Consider the following 16,771-nt stretch of genomic DNA (forward strand, 5'->3'; position numbering starts at 1 on the left):
GGGAGGGTGACATTACCAATGTCAGTGACCCTGGAAGTCCTACCCAGGCCGGAGGTCAGCCGGGTGCCCACAGGATGAACTGTGTGCGGCTATCAAACTCATTTCTAGGGCTGGGATGTGATAAAGCACTGGCCTAAGCATGCACAGGTCCTGGGTGCAATCCCCAGCGTCGCAAAAATAAAAATAAACTTAAAAGTCATTTCCAAAGACTGATGACATGGGGGGACCTCAGGGCAAGTTGCTTTTTAAAAGGCAGAAACTGTTTGGAAACGGTTTCCTGAGCGGGGCCTGCACCAACAGGGACGCACAGGGGATGCCTCAGACGGCCTCGGAGTCTCCTTTCTGGGCCCAAGGGGGTGGGTGGTCTCCTCCCTGGAGGCTGCTTGTTCTCTGTGCTTCCCCGTGAGCATGCACTACTCGTAGAAGGAAGAGGAAATGAAGCGGGTTTTTCTGGACCTGAGCAGGGTCCGAGGGTCCGAGAGCTCTTGCGGTCTGCACCCGTGAACAGGCCACCTCCACCCCAGCCGTTGTCTGGGCGGCCGACTCACCCGCACCCCACTCCAGAGCAATCCAGGAGCAGTGAGGGGCTCCCCTGGTCCCAGGAAGGCTGCCCTGCACAGGCTGCGTGTGTCCCCGATGAGGGCGCAGTGGGTGTCGAGTCACACCTGAGTGACGTCTGCCCTTGCCAGGTCCTCAAGTCCCTCAACAAAACCTACCAGAACATGAAGAGGAAGCCGGTGGCTGTGGACCTGGACCCCAAGGCCGTCACCTGTGACGAGCTCTTTGGCATCATCAAAGCGACCAGGGAATGGAAAGACGGTAACGGACGGGAGCTGTGGCCTCAGGAGCGGGCGGTGGGAAGCTCGGCCTGGCGGCCCTGGTCCTCTGGGCTGGTCACCAGACTCAGGGCCGTTCACCGAGACTCTGTCAGGCTTGTGCCCAGTGGGATGATTCCCACCCTCGGAGCAGGGAAAGAGCCTGGGAGGACAGTGGCCCACCACCAGGCGGGGAGGGAGCTACAGGAAGAGAACCTGAGCCAGGCGAGGGCCCGAGGCTGGACAGGCAGGCTGTTTGGTGGCCATGCCTCTGTCCCTGGGCTCTGGGAAAGACGCTCCTCCCCACACCTCAGCCTCGGCCGGCTTCCCAGGCTGGGAGCCACTCCGCCTGGCGCCCTCCCCACCTCCGCCTCTCGCCCACTCTGCCCCTCGGGTGCTGCCCAGACCTCTACAGTGACAGGGCTGTGACCATGTGCGGCTCTGTACCCGGTCCCCACAAGCCCTCCCAATCCTGGCAGGTGGGGAGAGCACAGACAGGACCTGGGGTGGGGAGAGCAGACAGGAGGCCACCTGGGGCAGGGGACAGGGAGCCAGCCGGTCCCCTCCTCGCAGGCCTGTTCTCCACCGTCATGAGGGACCTGGCCAACATCACTCATGACGGCCCCAAGTGGATCGTCCTGGATGGGGACATAGACCCCATGTGGATCGAGTCTCTCAACACGGTCATGGATGACAACAAGGTGAACTGTCCCCAGGCCACCTTAGGAGGGGCCATGAGGACAGCCAGCCATGCACACTGAGCACTGCCCAAGGCTGGGACCCAGAATGGGCACAAAAGTCACGAGGGGCAGAGGCCACCTAGTCACTGCACAGACATAGGACGCAGTTCCACGCGCCCCTCGTCCTCGAATGTCTTAGCGGCAGTGAGGACGGGGACAGCTCTCCAGCTCGTCCCTGGCAGCTCATGGAAAGGACAGCCGAAGCCTGGGAGGAGAAGCCTGGTTCAAGGCCAGCCTCAGCAGCTTAGCGAGGCCCTAAGCAACTAAGCAAGACCCTGTCTCTAACAGGGTGCAGCTAAGTGGAAAGGTGTTTGCCTAACGGGCACGAGACCCTGGGTTCCGTGTCAGCACCACACACACACACACACACACACACACACACGCGCACACACACAGAGGAAGGAAATGATTCTCACCGGGTGGAGGGAATGCAAGAACTTCCGGGATTGCAAGGGCCACGGTTCTGGACATTTCTACTCCTGTGTCTAGAGCTGCCCAGGGGGTCCTCGTGCCAGGCGGGGGAGAGGGATGTGGAGGCAAGGCAGGGCTAGAGGGCGGGGAGACCCGGGTGCAGGGTGGGCGTGCATGCTTCCCTGCGGCTCCTCGCCTGCTGGACCCAGTAGGGATGACACGCAGCTGTGCTGACCCCAGGCGGGCTCCCATCTCCTTCCAGGTCCTCACCCTGGCCAGCAACGAGCGAATCCCCTTGAACCGCACCATGAGGCTGGTGTTTGAGATCAGCCACCTGAGGACGGCCACCCCGGCCACCGTCTCCAGAGCCGGCATCCTCTACATCAACCCCGCGGACCTGGGGTGGAACCCGTGAGTGGGGTTGGCTGTCCCACCCCACCTGTGCAGAGCAAGCGGAGGCGGCCAGCTGTCAGAGTAGCCCCCCTGCCCCCACCCCGTCCGTCCATGGGACATGTCACTGTCCCCACCCCATCTGTCCATGGGACAGTAGTCATGTCATTGCCCCTTGCCTTCATCCATCCATGGGACAGTGGGCCTTGTCACTGCCTCCCATCCGTCCATGGGACAGCGGGCCTTGTCACTGCCTCCCATCCGTCCATGGGAAAGTGGACCATGTCACTGTCTCCCATCCGTCCGTCCACGGGACAGCGGGCCATGTCACTGCCCCCCATCCGTCCATCCACGGGACAGTCCATTTCATTCCTTCCTTTTTGAATCGTCTCATTATAACTGTAATACGTGCACTTCATTCCATGGTCACAGCAGTGAAAGGGCAAGACATGGACGTGTTTAGGAAGTGACCAAGTGTGCAGTGGAGCCATCTGTCTGCACAGATCTGGAGCCCCGAGCTCTAGGGAGGGGGAGAGGCTCAGCCTCCAAGGAGTCCTCCAGAGGATGAAGTCAGGGCTGCACCCAGGCAGGGGAGCCCTGGAGGTGGACAGAAGCCGGGTCAGCATCCTGAGCATCCTGGGCGAGAGCCAGCACTTACAGGGGAGTGGGGCCATAGAGGGTGACCTGAAGAAGAGAGCTGGCCATGCCGATGGACGATGGGTGGCTGGGGAGGGGAGAGGAAGACACAGATTTAAGAAATGCTTGAAATCGTGAAAAACCGAGGACTCAATGTTGGTCCAGGGGCACAACTTACTGCTTGGACATGTGGCCAGTGATGGGCAGAGCAGTGGAATTTCAGGGACCCAGAAGTGACAGCTCGGAGCAATGACCCAGGGTGTGTTCCGGAACCAGAGGCTCAGGAGCGGCACCTTGGCTGGAAGTGGCCCTTCAGTCCTCCATCCGCCCCTCCTCACACACCCCATGTTGGACCCTCGCCTGTGCCACGCCGGGGAACTGGACTCTCTAGGAGAGATGAGGAGTGGGCAAGGGACACTCCCTCTCTGGGGAACACGGCCTGTGCTGGGGAGGCAGAGGAGTCCAGGCATGGTCCTGAGAAAGGACATACACCGGGGAGGAAGACTAAGGGAGGAGGTCAACAGGAGCGTGTCCAGGGACATGGGACTGAGGACAGGAAGGTTGTCCAGGATTCGATGGCCAGGAACCGCCCCGTAACTCCAGGGAACACGTTGCAGCAGGAAGGGGCTGGGGGGGGGTGCTGGGGGCACTGGAAGGAGGCTCTCTGAGTTGGGAGGAGCGTTGTCACAGTGAGAGCCGAGCCGGGCACGGGGAGCAGGCACAGGAGCACCCAGACACACATCCCGGCGGGAGACAGAGGGAGATGGAGCCCGAGCGCCTCCCCCACCCACTGCGGGGAAGCAGCTGGGTGAGGCCAGGGCTCCAGGAGATGCGGAGGAGAGTGGCCCTGTCAGGGCAGGACTCGAGTGAGAGGCACCGTGGTGCCAGCCTGTCCAGCTGCCCTTGCCCAGGAACAGGAGTGTCCTGGGGCTGCCGTCACTGGGCCACAAACGGGATGCTGCCACCCCAGGTGCACACCCTCCCAGTGCCGCCGGTCGCAGAGCAAGGTGCAGGCAGACCTGGCTCCTCCCCGGCTCTGGGGAGCTGTGCCCAGCCGCTCTTCCCACCCCCAGGGCCACCGCAGCCCTGGGCATCCTTGGCTTTAGACATCGTCACTCCACCCCTGCCTGGGCCTCCACACCCTCTCCAGTGTCTGTGCCCACCCTCCTCCTCACAAGGACACAGGTGCTAGGTCTGGGGCCCGCCCCAATCCTGGATGACCACACCCAACCACACGCTCCACGCGAGCTCACGGCTTGAGGTTTGGTGGATGTGTCCTTGGAGGGACTGCCATTCTGTCCCTGTGGCACATTTGAGTTCTCAGGGTGGACAGGGCATCAGGACCATGATGAGGCCGGAGCTGCTGAGACCAGGAGGTGGCAGGGGGACAACAGGGCGGCGGGGGCAGGGAAAACAGTGGAGTCAGCGTGGGCAGAAGTGGACCCGAGGGCGCAGGGCAGCAGCCGGTCTTGCTGGAGGAGAGCCCTGAGGAGGGCGAGGAGCAGGCACGGGGCCAGACGGTGGCAGCAGCCCTCCCAGACTGCTGCGGGGGAGGCAGGACTCCAGGCCAGGAGCTGCCTGGCCACAGGGCCTGACATGCCCCAGCAGCTCCCAGGGCAAGACAGGAAGCGCCTGGACCCAGCTGAGAGGGGGAGCCGTGCTCACACGTCCGTCTGGGCCTGCCCCCAAGAACCCAAGCAAGTGTGCGCACCAGCAGCACTAACGGCACTCAGTGTGACGGGCACCCTCAGCCAGGAAGCAGAAGCCGCCCTGTGCAGCTGCAGTGTCCCCCACGAGGACACCTGGACGAGGAATGCAGGGGGACACCGTGGGCTTGGGGACACAGCCCTGTGCATGTCTGCCTTGCTGCCCTGGGTACCCAGGTGCAGCGGGCGAAGGTTCCAGCTCTCTGTTCCGGGTCTGGCCGAGGTGCAGGGAGACAGGGAGCAGCTAGGACGGGAGCACACCACGGACAGGCAATGCCCTCTGTAATGTGAGCTTCCTGCTTATGCCCTGGGCACCATCCTGGAAATGACGCACCGGCTGAGCTCACGGACCTCAGGGAGCCCGATGCTGTTTACGCTCTTAGCAGACACTTATTTGGCACTTAGCACGGAGCAGGCTCCCTTCTGTGTCAAAAAGACCAGCCCACGCATCCTGGCATCCTCGCAGAGGGGGTGGTGTGAGCATTGCCCGCTCACGGATGAGAAGCGGGACCCAGGCCCCGGAGAAACTTGCCTCAGCTGCAGCTGGCCACAGTCCCACCGTTCCAGCCCAGGCAGGCAGACTGCAGCACCCAAGCCCCTCACCACTGAGGCAGGGAGGGACTGTGAACCAGGACACCCGCTGGTTCCTCAGGGGACTCTGAGCTAACTGCAGCCAAACACAGAGCCACATGCCCACGTCTCTAAGCGGACGCTTCAGGCATGGCTGGATCTGGAAGTTCAAACACCATGATGAGCTGTCCCTGCTGTCCCCCGCCCACACCCGCCTCTCCTCTCTCTCCCTTCCCATCCCCACGTCCTCCGTCCCCTGCAGGGGATGTCATGGCAGCTTTCTCCCATCCCATCTCTGTCCAGCCCTCGGTACCATCTTCGTGTGTTCCCGGTTGTTAGGGGCTTACTGAGCACCCCCAGCCAGCAGTCCGAGGAGAGCACTGACCCCCCCCCCCGGCCTAGCATCCCCTCAGGCCCCCTCGGGGTGTACAGCACAGCCTCGGTGGTACCCCGATTAGACCCACTGCCACACAGGAGTAGCCAGGCTGTCCCGGCCCTGACTGTGGCCACCCCAGCAGAACCCCATGGAGGGTGTGGTGCGTTTCCCACAGGGAGGCTGCCCGGTGGGCCCCGGGCAGTAGCTGCTGACACCCAGGCCGCCCGTCTCCCCAGGGTGGTGAGCAGCTGGATCGAGAGGCGCAGGGTGCAGTCGGAGAAGGCCAACCTGACCATCCTCTTCGACAAGTACCTGCCCACGTGCCTGGACAAGCTGCGCTTTGGCTTCAAGAGGATCACGCCGGTGCCCGAGATCACCATCATCCAGACGGTCCTGTACCTGCTGGAGTGCCTGCTCACCGAGAAGAACGCGCCGCCCGACTCCCCCAAGGAGCTCTACGAGCTGTACTTCGTCTTCGCCTGCTTCTGGGCCTTCGGGGGGGCCATGTTCCAGGACCAGGTGATGGGCGTGCCGGGACCCTGCTGTCTGAGCGAGAGCCAGCCCCCCTCTTAGCTGGGCCTTTCTTTTTTTTTTTTTTTTTTTTGCGCTTTTGGTTTTTAACAGCTTATAGATTACCGACTCGAGTTCAGCAGGTGGTGGATCAATGAGTTTAAGACCATCAAGTTTCCCTCTCAGGGAACGATTTTTGACTACTACATTGATCCTGATACTAAAAAGTTCCTGCCGTGGACAGACAAAGTGCCTGCCTTTGAGCTGGATCCCGACATCCCGCTGCAGGTAACCCCACAGCAGAGGCCGAGAGCGGGGCGCAGGGTCCCTCCCCAGACATGCTCAGGCAGCCCGTCCAAATGCAACCAGTTTTCCCCAGTAGCCCTGTTTAAGTGATACGGGGAGTTCAGAGGTCTGAGAGCCGGGTGCCCTACTGTGATCCCGGCCACTCAGGAGGCTGAGGCAGGAGGATCACAAGTTCCAAGCCAACCTCAGCCACTTAGCGAGGCCCTAAGCAACTTAGCCAGACCCTGTCTCAAAAGAAAAAGAGAGCTGAGAATGTGGCTCAGTGGTCAAGTGCCCTGGGCTCAATCCCTAGCACCAAAGAGAAGAAAGAAGACTGTGGAGATCTGCAGGCTAGTGAGAGGTAGAACTGGATTGGTTTGTGGTCTGAGGCAGGCTCCCAATCCCCTGTGCTCTGCTCCCCTCCCTCCTGTTCTTGGGCCCCTCCGCCCCAGGCCTCTCTGGTCCACACCACGGAAACCATCCGCATCCGCTACTTCATGGACCTGCTCATGGAGAAGTCCTGGCCCGTGATGCTGGTGGGGAACGCGGGCACGGGGAAGTCGGTGCTGATGGGCGACAAGCTGCAGAAGCTGAGCACAGACGAGTACCTGGTGCAGTCAGTGCCCTTCAACTTCTACACCACCTCCGCCATGCTGCAGGGTGAGGTGCCCGCTGGGCGCACTCTGCATGCTGCCCGCCCGTGTCCTGTCCCACCTCCCTGCAAGCATGGGGTCAAGGAGAAGGCTACCGGTCCTCCTGGGAGCACCCGTGCCAGTCCCAGGTGGTGGCTCCAGCTTCCTGCCACTCCAGCCTCCCAGGGTTCTGTCTGTTCTGGGACTGGGGGAGCCGAGGCTGCACGGCAGACCCCTGCCCGCCTCTCTCGGGGTCCCTGAGGGCCACTCCCTGGGCAGCTGCATTCAGCGATCATGACCCTAGCCAGCTCCCACCCCGTTTCCTCTGGGAAGTGGGTTGGGGCCAGGACTGGGGCAGTGGTTGACCCTCTGCCCACCCCAGGTGTGCTCGAGAAGCCTCTGGAGAAGAAATCGGGGAGGAACTATGGGCCACCAGGCACCAAGAAGCTGATCTACTTCATCGATGACATGAACATGCCTGAGGTGGACAAGTATGGGACAGTGGCCCCGCACACCCTCATCCGGCAGCACATGGACCACGGGCATTGGTAAGGGGGGCTGTGGGGCGGAGCCAGTGGGTGGAGCCAAGGGGTGCAGGGGGCGGAGCCAAGTGACAGGGGGCGGAGCTACAGGCCACGTGTAGGGGACTCTGTGAGCCTGGGCACAGGCAGAGGGCCTCCCCCAGCCAAGGGGCATGGAAGGCGAGGGGTACGGTGCAGTGACAAAGCCACAGAGGGGTCCCCGGGACCTTGGGGCAGACTGGACAGAGCGTGACATGCTTAGGTTTGCGATTTGGAAAGATCCGTACATTCAGTTCATCCTATCTCTCAAAATGGGCAAGTGGCCCAGGCCATGCCCAGGTGCCAAAGGAGCCTGATGCCAAAGGAGTCCAGGAGCCCGCGGAGGGCTTGGGCTGCCGGCTCCCGTCCCTGCACTCCCGAGTGTCAGGGCCAATTCCAGGGTTGCCTTCCCCGCAGAGCAGCAGTGGCTCTCAGAGCACCCGCTGGAGGACCGGCAGGATGCCCCAGACCGTGGGTGCTGCAGGCTGGCCTGTGGGGCCAAGGGAAGTAAGAGGGATGGCGCCCTGGGGAGCCAACACAGCCACCCGAGGTGGCCGCTCCACGCGCACCCTGAGCACAACATCTCTGACGAACAGAAGGTGGTGTCGGTGGGGAATTTGAGGGCACCAAGACAGGAGTGGAGAGTCGGAGGAACGTTGGGGCCAGCAGGCTTTCGGGGGGGAGGGGGGTCACCGTGAGGCTGATGAGGACTCAGCCCTCCCGGCTCCAGGCCCCTTCAAAGCCCTTGAAGAGGCTCCACAAGGTCAAGCACTCCAGGAAACTCTGCTGAGATTATGGTGTTCTTCAGGAGGCCCCAGGCGGCTGCGCGTGGGCCACACCTGGGTCCACGCCTGGGTCCACGCCTGGGTCCACACCTCCCCGGAGTTTAACCTGAAGAACCCTGGGGGGCGGGAGTCAGGCTTCGGTTTTCAGGATTCCTCTGGAGTTTCAGGTCCAGGTGGCTCCATGGTGACAGGGTGGGTGTGTCAGGAGGCAGCAGGAAAAGACACTCAGGGACAACAGGGAGTGCAGACCCCCCTGGCGGGAGGTCAAGTGGAAGGTTCACGGAAGAATACACCTCTGTGAGCCTAGGAAGGGGGGCAGGGAAGGCGCAGGCAGAGCCCAGGGCTGGAAATGTGAATGCTGTGATTGACATCCACATCCTTCAACAAGGGAGACCATGAAGAAATGGGACGGCCAACAGGACAGGAGGGTCCACATCGGATCCACAAGGGCTTCCTGTAGGTCAGGACGAGGCAGCACCCCCACCCCAGAAAGAAAGGAATGATGGAGGAGAGGGAAAAGTAAGAGGGACGGGGAAGACAGCCCGGGCTGGCCCCGGAACACACCCGTCAGAGCCGGGGTAAGGAGAGCGCTGGGCAGCAATGCTGTCAGTAACCAAAATGTCCAGGGACAGGAAGCACTTATCACTCGTGGCTGTGTCCCAGTGGCCTGCCCCCGTGTCTTTTCATGCACTCACTCTCGCAGTCCCCACAGGGACCCACTGCACAGATAAGAATGTCAAGGCCCTTGCCGGGCACCATGGTGCACTCCTGAATCCCAGCAATTCAGGAGGCTGAGGCAGGAGAACTGCAAGTTCAAGGCCAGCCTCAGCAACTCAGGGAGACCCTAAGCAACTTAGAGAGACCCTGTCTCAAAATTAAAAAGTCTGGGGCTGTAGCTCAGTGGGAGACCACCTCTGGCTTCAATCCCCAGTACCCAAAAATAGAATACCGAGGCCCACAGAGGTTAGCCAACTTACCCAGCACCCTGTCGCACCTAAGGAAGGAGCAAGGATGTGACCCCAGGCCTGTACTACGGAACATTCTTCTGCCGCCTGTTTCAGATTTTTTTCTTGAAGGCCAGATGTGGAGCTGCACACCTGTAATCCCAGCGACTCGGGAGGCTGAGGCAGGAGGATTGCAAGTTCAAGGCCAGCCTGGGCAACCTACTGAGAACCAGCCTCCAAATAAAAAATCAAAAGGGTTGGGGGGTGTGTCTCGGTGGTAGCACACCCCTGAGTTTAATCCCCAGTATAAAAAAATATTATTTGTTTTCCCTTGAAAGCAAGAGGTAAACTTGGCTGTTTGTCATCCAGTTGGTATTACTGAGATTCTTTCTTCAACCACCTTCACGGCAGTCCTGGGGGCCGGGTGGTCATGCTGGTCTCCCTGGCACAGGTACGACAGGCAGAAGCTGACCTTGAAGGATGTCCATAACTGTCAGTACGTGGCTTGCATGAACCCCACCGCTGGATCCTTCACCATTGACCCAAGACTGCAGGTGAGCAGGAACCAAAATCATCTCGGCCACGGCCTGGGGTCCGAGGCTTGCTTGAGAATAAAAGCATTGGTTCGGGGTGTTCTCGGGGGCTCCCTAGCCTTTCAGAATGTCAGGACACTGAGGGAGGCTGGAGAACAAGCCACCAGCCAGCCCTCCTTAGGACCCCCTAGCGCTGTCATAATTAGCAAGTAAACATGCAGACACCCAGTGAAGTCTGAATTCCAGCCGGGCCACAAATGCCCTTTCTAGTACAAACATGTCCCAAATATTGCATGAGACATAATTAAACTAAAAGAGACCTTTGTATTTGTGGCATATCTAAAGCTTGGATTTAGTAGGACACCCAGCATCCTGTCTGCAATCCTGCTCAGACAGCTCTCTCCCCTAAATCACGGAGGCATGGTGGAGACCTGAGCTACAAACCCGGGCCCCCTCTGAGCCCCCACAAATGCTTCTCGACAGCAGGAAGTGAGTGCTGTTTCATATCCAATCAATAGTTAATGTGACCTCACCTGCAAGGCACAAAGAGGGAAACTGTCCATCCTGACCATGTCCCAAAGTTAGATGATGTTAGACAGTGAGGACGGGGGTCTCCTCTCCCAAGAAGGTGGCCCTGGCCACCAGCTGGTCCCCTAGAGCTGCCTGACAGAAGACTCTGGTTCTCCCGGGACAGCGCCACTTCTGCGTGTTCGCCGTGAGCTTCCCTGGCCAGGACGCCCTCATGACCATCTACAGCACAATCCTGATGCAGCACCTGTCCTACCGCTCGGCCTCCATGGTGGTCCAGAGGATGAGCAGCCAGCTGGTGGCTGCAGCCCTGGGTAAGCTGCCAGCTGCTGCCCTCACGGCTGTGTGGGGCTGGCGGTTCCTCATATTTCCCCTGGTGAATGTTTTATCTATACCTTGGAATCAGTAGGTCTTAAATGATGCCACATTGCAGCAGGAGATGAGTGGCTAAACTGCTTCAGGGGACGCAGAGCACAGAAGTCCAGGACGGGGCCATGAGCCAGTACAGCAGCAGCAGCAGGCTGCCCCGCTCCTCAGGAAGCTTTGCCGCTTTCTCACTTAAATCGTCACCATTTCATGGTCCACTTGCTGGAGAAGCGTTAAGCTCTGTGCTCCCCGAGGCCATGAGGCGCACAGGACAACGCATGTCTTTTCCCCTAACAGCCTTGCATCAGAAAGTGACCTCCACGTTTCTTCCCACGGCCATCAAATTCCATTATGTCTTCAACCTCAGGGACCTCTCCAACATCTTCCAGGTACTGGTCACGGGCTTCACCCCTGGTGCGCTCTTCCTCTGCCTCTCTCGGGAGAGAAGGCAAAGTGAGTGCAGATTGATGACGGTGATGGTGACGGTGATGGTGACGGTGATGGTGACGGTGGGGACAGTGACTGGGTGGATGATGGTAATGATGGTGCTGATGCTGCTGATGGTGGTGATGGGGACAATGAGGGTGGTGATGGTGGTGGTGATGGTGACAGTGATGGTGACAGTGAGGATGGTGGTGATAATGATTGTGATGGTGGTGACAGTGACAATGAGGATGATGGTGATGGTGACAATGAGGACAGTGGTGATGGTGACAATGATGGTGACAGTGAGGATGGTGGTGATGGTGACAATGATGGTGACGATGGTAGTGATGAGGATGACGATGGTGGTGATGGTGGTGATGATGTTCCTTCTCATTTATTGGCTGCCTGGTCTGAGTCAGGCATTAGGTCTGGTCACTTACACTCCATTTTCTCTCCAAGCAACATGCAAAGCTGGGACTCTTGTTCCAGGTTTACGGAGGGGCCTCTGAGGCTCAAGGAGGCTAAGTCCTGCCTGTCTCCTCGCGCTGTGCCACCTCGCTGCGACCCACACCTCCACCTCCTTGCCCTCCTATGACATTCCTAGCACACACCGTGACAGGTCACTCCCTTGTTATTTAGTTCACCTGCCTCTGTGTCTTCTCTAGATCATCAGCTTTTCAAACACAGGGTCTGTCTGCCATCACTGTAGCTCCAGGGCCCAGAGGGTGCCTGGTGAGTAGCCCTCGCTGAGCTGGCCGGAGGCTGCTTGGCCAATACGTGGCTGATCCAGGACTGGACCCAAACACTGTGCCTTTGATAACCTGGCTCCTTGTCAGTCGTGCACCCACTGGAGAATGAGCCCCTGACCTGACGGTGAGGAGACTCCCTCATCTTCAGGGGCCAGACCCACGCTGGCCTTGATGTACATGGCCTCAGGGGCAGGTTGCTTCCCTGGGCCTCCGGGAAGCAGCCACGCTGACAGTCCACCTGTGTCCAGCACGAGCTATCCCTTCCCAAGGCAGCAGAAGACGCTGACCACCCTGCTGTGGGGCAGGGACTCTTGTTCTCCACAGCAGAGATCCTGAAGGTCCCCCTGGACCTGGTCCGCCTTTGGCTGCATGAGGCTGAGCGAGTGTATGGGGACAAAATGGTGGACGAGAAAGACCAGGAAACCCTGCACAGGGTCACGGTGGCCTCCACCAAGAAGTTCTTTGATGTAAGTCAAGCCACCAGCTCCCTCTGCTGAGCCCAGGGAGGCTCCAAGAGGGACAGGGAGTGCCTGTGGCCAGTGGGGACTGCAGTCCTCTGGGAAGGGCCCCTGGGGTGGGGATGGCCACGGGTGGTCCCACAGGATGACTCAGTCATGTGACAGTGGACCCAAGTGAGAAGGAGCTGACCACTTGGGGTGGAAGGGCGCCCTCCATCCCCCCTGGCCTCGTTCCTCGTGCCCTGCTGCGTTTCTGTGTGGATCCCCGGTTTTCATGGGTGCACCCTAGTTGTGCACACTGACGGAAGTGCTGTTACACACTCGCACACACAACACAGCGGTATAATCTGGCCAAGGTCACTCCCTGGTGCAGCTTCTTAGGACCGTCCATTCCTTCCACGAATGGGGGATTGGAGCATCCCACCAAGGATGCCCGTGGTTTGCAGGGCCAGCGGCAGCCATGGTTTGGGTCCCTGGCATCCTAAAGCCTCTAGGCCACCTTAGCAAAGTCCTCAGGACACCAGTTCATACCTGTGCCGCGGAGGCAAAAACGCAAGTATCTGGTCTCTGGTTTCCAGGAACTCGGTGAGGAGCACATGTTTGCCAAACCGAATATCTTCTGCCACTTTGTCCAAGGGATTGGTGACCCCAAGTACTTCAACGTGACCGACGTGGCTCATCTGAACAAGCTGCTGGTGGACGTCCTGGACAGCTACAACGAAGTCAACGCCGTCATGAACTTGGTGAGTGGTGCCAGGGCTGTTGGCACAAGCCAGGGACGCACGGCAGAGACTGGCTTTCCTGTCTCCACACAGCAGCGCCCCCAGGCACAGGTGCCATGAGCCCAAGGCTGCCTGAGACCACCGGAGTGCACACAGGTTTTCTCCCCGCGTGCCTGTGACAAGGCCTCGTGTGTAAGCCAGAGCTGGGAGCGGTGGCACCCCTGGAATCCCAGCTGCTGGAGCCGAGGCAGGAGGAGGGCAGGTCAAGGACACTCTGTCCCAAAATAGAGATAAAAAGGGCTGGGGGTGTAGCTCAGTGGTGAAGCACCCTGGGTTCCATCCCCAGCACCAGAAAACAATAAATTAGGCACAGTAAGAGACTAATAATAACTAACAACAAAATAGAATCACTGTGACCATATACTCTAATGAAAATTATTTAAAACATTAATTAATTATTTCTGGTGATATTTTTGGAAACTGAAACCGTGGCAAAGTGAACCCACAGCTGAGGGGGCGCAGCTGTGAACGTCTGAGGGGCATCCCAGGGGCTGCGTGACTCCCGGTGGGCACCCCAGCGTGGCACCTGCCGCCCAGGGGCTGGTGAGGGTCTGCGTGCCAGGCGGGCCCTCCATGAGCCTGGTCCCCTCCACAGGTGCTGTTTGAAGACGCCGTGGCGCATGTCTGCAAGATCAACCGCATCCTAGAGTCGCCCCGCGGCAACGCGCTGCTGGTGGGGGTGGGCGGCAGCGGGAAGCAGAGCCTCTCACGCTTGGCCGCCTACATCAGCGCCCTGGACGTGTTCCAGATCACCCTCAAGAAGGGCTATGGCATCCCGGACCTCAAGGTGAGGGTCACTTGGCAGCCGGCTGCCCTCAGAGTGTCACCCGTCCTCCTTGGAAGTAAATGCCGCAGTCTGGCTGGGCACAAATAACCAAGCCACCAAAAAGCCTTGTAGGTTCAAACAGCAACTCTTTATTCCCGAACTCTCACCGGCACTCTACACACACTTCCCGGGAACACACTCCCTCCACCGGGCTCCATGTGCCAATTCTCCCGGAACCCCGTGAGAACTCCAAAGTAGGGGGCGCCCGAGGCAGCAGGATCCACCCTAATCCCAGCAGGATCCGCCCTAATCCTGGAGCCGCCCTATTCCCCCCCCCCAGGATCCACCCTAATCCCCGGAGTCCCCTAATCCCAGAGCAGGGTCACCTTTCAACCATTCCCTCTAGCAAAATGCCAGGCGTCATTCCGACTAAACTGTGGCTCTCAACAAGTAAAGGCCAGGAGGTATGAGCTCGGCCCTTTACGGGGGTAACCCAGGGGTGTCACCCCAGTGGGAACAGGCCTGCTCCCCCAGGGAGCCCCAGCAAACACGGTCAGTCCAGAGCGGATGGTTGATGTGCTCAAGAAGAGACCCGGGACTGCTCTGAGCTAGACTCCATCTCCCTGCCCTTGTGCCAGGGGCAGGTGCTGGCCAGGTGGCCTGCATGGAGCTGGTCGGAGCCCAGCCAGAGGGCACACGTGGGGTGCAGGGTCTGCAGGCCGAAGCCCCAGTGAGGACCACAGGAGGCGAGGCGCAGGCTGCACTGGGACAGCCACGTCTGGGTGACCCCAGCTCCCACCTCCTGGCCCTCTACCTTCGGGGGGCCTTCAGCTTTCTATGTGAAGGAGATGCCTATTATTGGAGGCCTTCTAAATGTTTTAGCTTGTCAAAAGATGTGGAATTCGAGGCTTGCTTTTGACCCCAGGCGGGCCCCAGCCAGCTGCCCCACGAGAGGAGCTCTGAACAGAGACTCGAGGGAGGGGGAGTCGCTCTTCAGGAGAGGACGGGTCACTCAGGTGCCTGTGATGGACGTGTTCAACACCACAGATGCCCGAGGGTCTTATCAAAAAAAAAAAAAAGTTGAAGGCTGGGGCAGCGGCCCACCTGTGACCGCAGCAGCTCAAGAGCTGAGCGAGGCCCTGTCTCAAAAAAAAAATAAAAAATAAAAAGTTCTGGGGATGTAGCTCAGCAGTGGAGCTCCCTGGGCCCATCCCCACCAGCAAAATCAGTTACTTGGGTACTGCAGAGAAGCAAGTCGGTGAGGCCCTGAAGATTCACACCAGTGCTTGGGTTCTCCCGGCGGGCATTTCTCAGTGGGCACACGCAGGCCAATGGGCAAAGATTTTCTCAAAGATGGCAGGTTGTTCGTACCCTGCAACCTGCTTTCTGTTGGGATTTCTCTTCACTGAGACTTCTGGATTCGAGCTGCTGGTCTTCTGTACACCTGCTGGGCCGGGGCAGCGTCAGGCCGCACGTGGCCCACTCAGGGCCGTCCACGGGTCGCAGGGCTGGTCCCCAGTCCCAGCCTGGGTGTGCCTGCTGAGGGCCTCCCCCAGGGTTTCCCCGTGAGGTGTCGCTGGGCTCCTGCCTTTTGCGTGTGTGGTAACCTACACGTGACAAATGATTCACCCTTTGGTGGCCTTTGGTGGCTTCACAGTCACCCCCACTGTCACCTCACCACCGGCCACCGGCAGGACTCTCTGATTTGGAAACAGACCCTCTCCCTGTTACACGGTACCCCATGTCCCCCACGGCTCCTGGCTGTGCCTCCTCTGCTCCCATCTCTGTGCCAGGGACCTGCAGATTCTGTCCTGGGTGGCTTGCGCCAGCAGCTCCCTTGGCATGACATCCTAAGGATTCACTGTGTTGTCACAGGTCTCAGAATGTCCTTCCTTGCCAAGGACCATGCAGTGTGTGTCCCCTGCCCATGGATGGGCACCTGGCGGTCCCAGCAGCAGGCTGTGTTCCTGTCATGGATTTAGGTGTCCCTCCAGAGCCCTGCACCTTCCCAGGACGCTCTGGGTGGCTCTGGAGGTGTCCAGCTCTGGGTGGCTCTGGAGGGTGTCCAGCTCTGGGTGGCTCTGGAGGGTGCTTCTAGCCCAGATGGTTAAGGTCTCCCAACATGTCCTCGTCTGGCCCAGATGGACCTGGCCGCCCAGTACATAAAGGCTGCTGTGAAGAACGTGCCCTCCGTGTTCCTGATGACGGACTCCCAGGTAGCCGAGGAGCAGTTCCTGGTGCTGATCAACGACCTGCTGGCCTCCGGGGAGATCCCCGGGCTGTTTGCGGACGACGAAGTGGAGAACATCATCTCCTCCATGCGACCACAAGTGAAGTCCCTGGGCATGACGGACACGCGGGAGGCGTGCTGGAAGTTCTTCATTGAGAAAGTGCGCAAGCAGCTCAAGGTAGGACCCGCCTCGGGCAGGAGCCGCCTGCTCCCTGTCCTCTCCAGGGTGGGTCCTTGTTCCCCAGGTCACGGGAAGCTGTTAGCCATGTGCAGGTGGCAGGGAGGGGACAGCCTAATGAACTGCAGCTGGAGATTCATTTCCTGGGGGCTGGCGGAGACACCCCAAGACATAGAGAAACGCACTGCGGCCTTCAACACCGCGTAGGGAAGGCCATAGACTGAGAGGGGCCTTTGCTTCCTCTGCCTGGGAACTCAGGGTGGCCACGGCGGAGAGTCCACCCCACAGCCTGACAGTCTGCTGCTGGTCCTTCTCCCCTGCTTGGTGCAATAGAGCCAGGTTCTCCGGCTCCCCTCTGGGTCCCTCTGGCAACGGAGGCTGCTGTGGGGCTGGAG

General features: G+C 59.7%; 1 protein-coding gene across 1 annotated transcript in view; it reads left to right on the forward strand.

Annotated features, from left to right (window-relative positions):
* The window catches only part of Dnah17 (dynein axonemal heavy chain 17), a 95,986-nt gene that overhangs the window by 50,978 nt on the left and 28,237 nt on the right, over positions 1 to 16,771 (forward strand). The window contains exons 41-54 of the mRNA XM_048796640.1: positions 509 to 819; positions 1,389 to 1,516; positions 2,229 to 2,377; positions 5,881 to 6,163; positions 6,269 to 6,442; positions 6,892 to 7,099; positions 7,454 to 7,619; positions 9,812 to 9,914; positions 10,588 to 10,735; positions 11,085 to 11,176; positions 12,268 to 12,429; positions 12,999 to 13,163; positions 13,798 to 13,989; positions 16,110 to 16,376. Coding sequence (XP_048652597.1) covers positions 509 to 819; positions 1,389 to 1,516; positions 2,229 to 2,377; positions 5,881 to 6,163; positions 6,269 to 6,442; positions 6,892 to 7,099; positions 7,454 to 7,619; positions 9,812 to 9,914; positions 10,588 to 10,735; positions 11,085 to 11,176; positions 12,268 to 12,429; positions 12,999 to 13,163; positions 13,798 to 13,989; positions 16,110 to 16,376 — 2,548 coding nt within the window. The remainder of the gene's footprint in view (positions 1 to 508; positions 820 to 1,388; positions 1,517 to 2,228; positions 2,378 to 5,880; positions 6,164 to 6,268; positions 6,443 to 6,891; positions 7,100 to 7,453; positions 7,620 to 9,811; positions 9,915 to 10,587; positions 10,736 to 11,084; positions 11,177 to 12,267; positions 12,430 to 12,998; positions 13,164 to 13,797; positions 13,990 to 16,109; positions 16,377 to 16,771) is intronic.

Source organism: Marmota marmota, unplaced genomic scaffold, assembly GCF_001458135.2.
Source record: "Marmota marmota marmota unplaced genomic scaffold, marMar, whole genome shotgun sequence".
In the NCBI taxonomy this organism is placed as follows: domain Eukaryota; kingdom Metazoa; phylum Chordata; class Mammalia; order Rodentia; family Sciuridae; genus Marmota; species Marmota marmota.